General features: G+C 36.0%; 1 protein-coding gene across 4 annotated transcripts in view; it reads left to right on the forward strand.

Annotated features, from left to right (window-relative positions):
- The first annotated feature begins 6 nt into the window (after positions 1-6).
- Positions 7-7,392, forward strand: part of SSFA2 (sperm specific antigen 2) — a 40,085-nt gene continuing 32,699 nt past the window's right edge. For 3 of the 4 annotated variants that reach the window (XM_006921258.3, XM_006921256.3, XM_025039398.1), the window contains exons 1-6: positions 7-263; positions 626-671; positions 3,798-3,847; positions 4,678-4,734; positions 6,933-6,972; positions 7,059-7,157. In XM_006921258.3, coding sequence (XP_006921320.1) covers positions 53-263; positions 626-671; positions 3,798-3,847; positions 4,678-4,734; positions 6,933-6,972; positions 7,059-7,157 — 503 coding nt within the window. In that variant the 5' untranslated portion in view covers positions 7-52. The remainder of the gene's footprint in view (positions 264-625; positions 672-3,797; positions 3,848-4,677; positions 4,735-6,932; positions 6,973-7,058; positions 7,158-7,392) is intronic. The other variant, XM_025039399.1, reaches the window with a different exon arrangement.

Consider the following 7,392-nt stretch of genomic DNA (forward strand, 5'->3'; position numbering starts at 1 on the left):
CGCCTTGTCTCACGCAGGCTCCGGCTGGGGCAGCGGAGCCCCGGGTGCGGCCATGAACCGGCCGCTGGTGGCGTCGGCGGAGACGGAGGAGGAATTGGAGTGGCAAGTGGCGAGTCGCAGGAGGAAGGCCTGGGCCAAGTGCCGCGGGTCCTGGCAGGCGTCGGAGACGGAGGACCTGTCCACAGAAGCGACGACGCAGGACGAGGACGAGGACGACGAGGAGGACCTCGCGGGCGCGAAGCTGCCGGCGGCCGCGGAGAGAGGTCTGTGCACCTATCCGGGCTGTGGCGGCTGGGGCACTCGGGGAAGTGCGGGCTGGCGGGCGGGGCAGTCTCGTGCGCCTCGGGCGACTCCTGGAAGTTGTGGAAGAGCCTCCCGGGCTTGATGGGCCGAGGAGAACAAGGACACTTACGACCTTTAAGCACGCGCGCTTGGCAAGGCGTCTCCAACGTCAACATAGACCGCCCAGTGCCATCTCGTTTCCCTTCAGATGGACCTTAAGACACACCGCCTAGGCTGCATTTGCCCCCAGTCGATTTTCTCAACGCGGGAGTGCCCAGGTTTACGCGACCTCTGGAGTCCTCCTGGGGTGGGTAACGAGCTCTCCCCTTGTTCTGCCCCGCAGGAAAGGTGCCCAACGAGAAGATCGCGATATGGCTCAAGGACTGCCGGTGAGTCCTCGCTGGCGCCGCTCGCGTCCCGGAGGGAGATCCACACAGATGGGACGCCCCGGCACGGTGACTCGGGCCGCTGTCCTTGTGGGTCCCATGGCCGTTTCAAACTATAAACCGGAAAGTGAGCCGGCAGATAGCTTCCTCCTTTAAGCGATTAGAAATGGAAGTACTGTGACCGCTGATTATTTGGTGACCGTGTTGCCTTTACAGCTGTTAGGACTTCAAGCTCCGGTGCATGATGTTAGCGTAAGAGATCAGAAATCTAAAACAGATCATCAGCACTGTTATTATGCTTGGTTCGTTTTTTTATTCGAAAGAATTTTCACATTTCACACAATATTTTATTTTACTTTTGTTTTGACATCTGTGCATCTGGTATCAAATCGTTTCCCTTTCAAAGTGTTTTAGATGAGTTTAATTTACTTAAGTACAGTACAATGACTGAGCTTTAATTTTTTGTGTGTGCCCTAATTCTCTTTGGAGAGCTATTAAAACTAACTTTGTTCTTGTAGTTTACTTCTTGGAAATGCATTTGTCAGATGGCGCTGGAATTCACAGAAAGGAAATAGAGCTTTGAAGACATTCTGACTGCATAAATCTGTTTAATTACATGCTTTGGCAACTGGTACAAAAATGTTTGATAAAGTACAGAGGAGATGAATCATTTTGCAAGTAAATCTTATACAGTGAAATGTGCTCATTTCACATTTTTATTATTATTTTTTCTAATTTATTTGCTACTTGTAAAATCTCCAGTGAAGAATGCTGCTTTTCAACTTTGGTTAAGGTGTTTGCTTCTGCACATATTTTTTTGTCATGTCATTTTGGGCTTTCTTAAATCTTTTATTCAAGTACCAGAGTTAGGGAAGTCTTTTTGAAGGGAGGGAGAAGTGATTCTCATATATGTCAGTTTATTTTTTTTTTTTTCCTAAAGGTAGATAAAATATCGGCCACTACTCTCTTGATGTCTTGTTTTGATGAACTGCCTAGAGCCTTTCTGAACACTTACAGAACTCCTTAACCTTTATTGGAGTGTCATAGACCCTTCTGAGATATGATGAACCTTCTCTCTAAAGATACACACACAAAAAATGTTTAAGAGCAACAGAAGAAACACATTATGTTTATTTTATGGTGTATAGGAATTAAGATTGTATAGGATATCAGCTATTCAGTAGATTGGATCTCCTTAATCCTATCAAGTAAACAGATCCTATCAAGTAGATAGGAAATAAGTGCATCTTTTAAAGTAAATGCAGTAGTCAAATGCTAGCATTCACCAGGACATACCATCTCTGAAAATTACAGTTTTGTTGCTGATCTTGTCTTACGCAGGCAGATTCTACTATAGTCTGCTGCTCCTTTTTTCATAGGTTTCCTTCTTGTTCCCTACAGTTGCACATGTTCTATACAAAAGTGGCATTCACTATGCCTGGGAAAGCTAGAACAAACAGTCTTTTGATGTTGGCTTTATTATCATAAATTAGACTGCTAGGATATATGCAACTGTATTTTTTTCTATAACAATTTGGGCAACCTCTTCCCAGAGTTGAGCATCTGTGTACTGTACATTATATATAAATGATCAGAAGACAGCATTTTTTTTCCTGGTAAGTTCTTAAATAGTTTTTATTTGGAGTGATTTTTTTTTCCTTTTTTTTTTTTTTTAAACTCCCTACAGCACCTGGTATTCCTAGGTGGTTTCCCATCCAAGTACTAACCAGGCCTGACCCTGCTTAGCTTCCGAGACTTCGTCCGATCTTGGGCATGTTCAAGGTGTCATGGCAATAAACTTTAAATAGTTTTTATTTACTTATTGCTGTCCATATCCTGAGTGAAGATACCATGTTGTCTTTTCTTAAAGGGAATCTTTGTTTTGATAACCTTTTTTTTTCTTTTTGGCTAAGTGGAAACATTGCTTGAAATGCCATCTAAGAAGGGATAGAGTGGTAGAATTTGGAAAAGAGCAATTACAAGAGTGAGAAACTTATATTTGAAGGAAAATTCCTATTATATTCTGCTTATTTGCCACTTTCTATTAGTTCACAGACCAGTGGAGACATCTGCACAAGGAGCGATACAGTGTTTTGTCCTAAGAAAGTAGCAATCGGGAAGGAGAATGACTTTTTTGAAGGCATAAATTAGAATTTTATTAAATATATGTAAAAACTTAACTCCAAAGTTTTATTAATATTTTATGGTAGTTGCTTGTGATTCTTTTACGTATTGAAACACTAATTTTCAAAGAACTGACATTGCTTGTGTATTTGTTTGCAGAAAGTGAACATTTAATTGACATTTCAATAGTATTTATTTGAAACTGACATTTTTTATGTTGATCCTATATATCGATGTGAATTTTTAAAAGGTATAGATTGTTAGGAAAGTTTTGTATCACAAAATAGAACTGTGGAAATAAAACAATCTGTTTCTTTAATGTAGTTTTAAAAATGAAAATCATTTTCACATTTTAAAAATTTCTAAATTATCTGTGTTTGAACTACAAGAATGTGAAAGAATTTTAGTAATGGCTAGTTCTTAAAGTTGATTCTCCAGCCAGCTTTTTAGTAATTTTTAGAGTTAAATGAAAAATATATGTATTTTTCAATTTAAAAGCAGAAAATAAATCTTCATCTCCATTTATATCAAAAAAAGATAGTTGGGGTAAGGGCGGTGTTGAGTCGAGCTCTAAAATGCTAGTGATAGATTTAACAGATGAAGTTTAAGTAAACTCTTGAGCTTTATTTTAACTAGGCAATGACTTTATAATTAAGGTAAAGAATTGCTTCCTTTTAATTCTGTTTCTAGGGAGAGGATTGAGGGAAGCAGACATTTTCATTGTGATTCTCTTTTTTCTGTTTTTGTAAAGAAAATGCCTATTCATAGTGTTTGTAATTGCCTTTCTAGCTCTTAATTGCTGGCAGATTATTCCTGGTAAACTGATTTGACATAGGTATTTGCTTAGTAGCACATTACTTATGTAATCCACTTGTGTGTTTGGGAGGAGAGTTAAACCATGATTAGAAGCTTGCTTAGCTATAACCCTTTAAGTGTAAGGCTGTGCAATGACAGCTCTCCGGACAGCTTTTCAAGACTAAGTTTTATATGTTTATGTGGTTTCAGTACCCCTTTGGGAGCCTCACTGGATGAGCAAAGCAGTAGTACACTCAAGGGTAAGAGAAAGTTGCTTTTCTAAATCTGTTCTCTATGAGGGTCCTGCTTCATTTGTCCTCTGAGTGAAAGTGTATATATATGAATTATAAAAGTGATGTTTATGTTTAAAATATGTTGTTCTAAGATAGAAGCGAAAAGGGAGAAACCTTGTTAGTAAACTTTAAAACTGGTGAGTTTAAGCAAATTACCAAACCTTTCCACAATATGAGTTTTCCAAAAAACTCATATTTTTATTATCTAGATAAAGATATTATAAAGACTAATATGTGAATATAAGGAAAATATATATTAAGTGAACTAGATCAGCTTTAGTGCATTTCTTTGCTTACATTAACTGAAATTGCCACACCTGAAATTTTACCACCTGCGCAAGACAGAATTCTAAAGTTCAAAGTACAACAAGAATGTGCAGGTAGTGGCAAGGCATATAAAAAACATTTACAGCATCAGGAAAATCTAGCTGGAGCTTCTGACTTAATACAAGGGGTGTAAAAGGAACGATTGCTCCAGGATCTGGTTTTCCATGAAACTCTTGGGTAAAACACGTTATCTAATTGAATATCTTCAAAGGTGTAAGTATTAAATAGCCTGTAGATTGGCTTCTAAGAACTTTTCCTGGCTGCAAGTAATGGTGTCTTTATGATAAAGTAAAAGTTTGTACTTGCTTCTTTAAATTATGTAATCAGAATAATTTCTGAAGGCATTTGGGTCTGAAACACTTTATCGTTGCTTATATTTGTTTGGTCAGTTTGTTTTACTAAGACAGTGATTTCACATGAGGATCAGGAGGAGCAGAACACCAGCATGAATCTTCTAATGTTTCTTTCAGGTGTGCTTGTGAGAAATGGAGGAAGTTTTGAAGATGATCTGTCACTGGGTGCTGAAGGTACGTTTGTTTGGAAGAACTATATTTTCATGTAGTTTTAAAATTTTTTAAAAAATGTTGAATGCTTTCAAGTTGAAGATCCCCAGCTAAATTTAAAGGTCTTGAAAATGGCTGAGACACATACAGGATCTTTTACATGTTAGTCTTGTCATAGCCTGTCGGATACATAGGGAATGGCTCTGAAAAACTGTTGTGAATGTCCATATGTCTTCCTTGGTCTTAAATACTTAAAGGCTTGAACTGTTTGGGGGCACACAATGGTGATATAACTGAGGGAAGAATTATCCCACAGAAGGAAGGAAACTCAAATATTTATACATGAGAAAACTAAATTGAAACATTTTTAGTATGAGGTAGCCTTATGTCAGACTTACAGCTTCAGCTTGTCTTTCTCTTTGCATTCAAGTATCTCCTGTCTTTCCCTTTCCTCTTTTTCCAGATTTTTAGATTAAAGCTAAAGACAAAATAGAGTAACTAGAATTTCATTGGAAATAACTATCCTGATATCTGTTCCAGACTGCATTAATATTTTAAAGGTGTATTGTTCTGTGTTAATTTTCATAAATTATGTAATCTTTTCCTGTAGATTCATAATAATGCTTTCCACAATGTAAAATTAAGAATTTGTTATTATTTTATTATTTTACTGGTATTTTAAGATTATTGGTAACCGTGTAACTGGGTTATTAATACGGTATGCTTTTTATAAAAAAAGAATTAAGGGTTTTATTAAATCTTTAAATTGTAATTTGATGAATAGTGAATTTATCCACTAAATTTAGTATACATGGTCTTTTGTTTAAGTCAGTCTGTATGATTTAGAACCTTCTAGTAAACATTGAAAAGTCTAGATTATATTAGTTTTTATTAATACTGTTAATATGCTTTCAAGGAATAAACTCTGTATAAGGAGCTTATAGTTGCTGCTTTCCAATCAATACAGTTTATGTTGCCAACCCCCTTTTAAATGCATTTCAGTATTACTGTAAAGAACATTATGATGTCTGAGTAGTTTTGCAATATGGAATTATTTTTTAAGACTATTTTTAGAGCAATTTTAGGTTCACAAAAAATTGAGACGGTACAGAGATTTCTCATGTACTTTCTGCCCACATTATGTATAGCCTCACCCATTATCAAAATCTCCACTAGAGTGGTACATTTATTACAATTGGTGAATCTACAGTGAAGCTAATTACCCTAAATTCATAGTTTAGGATTCAGTCTTGGTCTTATACATTCTATGGGTTTGGACAAATGTATAATGATAAATATCCATGATTATGATATCTTAGAGCATATTTTCACTGCTCTGAAACATCTTCTGTGCTATGTCTGTCTGTTCATCCATATTGAATGATTTTGTTGGAGACTAGACCCTAAAAGGGAGTCCCAGAGAAGAGTGGAGCTGTTTGTTATGTTTTAATGAAAATTATGTCAAAATTATTTTCATTCATTAACTATATTGAGTTGCTGTGTGTTAGGGATCTTTCTGGTTGGTGTACAAATAAACAAGAAATTACCGTGACTTGGCAAATCAGAAATGAAAAAAAAATCTGGTGTGCTGAAATAGATGTTTTAAATTAATTTCACCCTTTGTTTGTTTATTAAAGTTAAATGCAGTAAATTTAACTCACTCTAAACATTACCAACATTTATCTGTTTAGATCTCGTAAGTTTGGGATAAACTTGAAAGGCAATTTTTAAAAGAAGACGTTGAAATGAGTAGAAATTTTCCAAGTGCATGCATTAAAAAGTGGTTGTAAATATTCAGCCTTAAAAAAAAATCACGTTAGAAATTGATGCATACTTTTGCCACACTTAAATAATGCTGTCATGTTTTGTTTTTATGGTATTGTTTATTAATAGCTTTTAAACTTAAATAGAACCACATATACTATACATCTTCTTACTTATTTGTAAACTGTTAAAGAAGTTTAATTGGTTATCTATATGTCTTTTAAACATTCACTAGAAGTAGTTTTCCATTGCTGACTACGAGAAACAACCCTCCAAAAGCTACTGGTTCTATTCATATCGATCTGTATATTACTTTCAGTGATGCAAATTTAATGTAAAGACAAGAGTCTGGCATATTAGGCATTTAGCAATAACATTGTGGCTAATTTGCTTTCTTGATGATTGTGTCACAGTAGTTACTGTCTAACAGTCATACTCCACATTCTTTTTATCTATAGCCAACCACCTCAATGAAACTGATGCTCAAATTGAAAACTGGTATGTAACTGTCTTTGTTTCTTCCTTTTTAAAAAAGAAGAACATTTATGAAAATAAGATTTTATATAATCTAATTTTGTTCAAAGCACTAATATCTTGGCCAAAGAGAGAAGACTACAGTTTCATCAGAAAGGGAGAAGTATGAATTCCACTGGATCTGGGAAAAGTAGTGGGACAGTCTCAAGGTAAATTATTATGAAATTATGCTGCAGTTACATTGTTTCGTAGATGATCTACACTTTTACCACCTTTCAAACTTAGATTTGGCTTGATAGTGTGAAACAAAAGGAATCCATAGTGTTTCATCGTTCAGCATAACTGACAGGAGCTACTGCTTTTTTTAGAATTAAGATTTAATAAAAAGCAACAAGTCTGTTTATAGTGCTGCTAGAATTCATTGATGAGTATTTTGAGCCCTAT

The sequence above is a fragment of the Pteropus alecto genome, unplaced genomic scaffold (genome assembly GCF_000325575.1).
Source record: "Pteropus alecto unplaced genomic scaffold, ASM32557v1 scaffold3, whole genome shotgun sequence".
NCBI classification, from domain to species: Eukaryota; Metazoa; Chordata; class Mammalia; order Chiroptera; family Pteropodidae; genus Pteropus; species Pteropus alecto.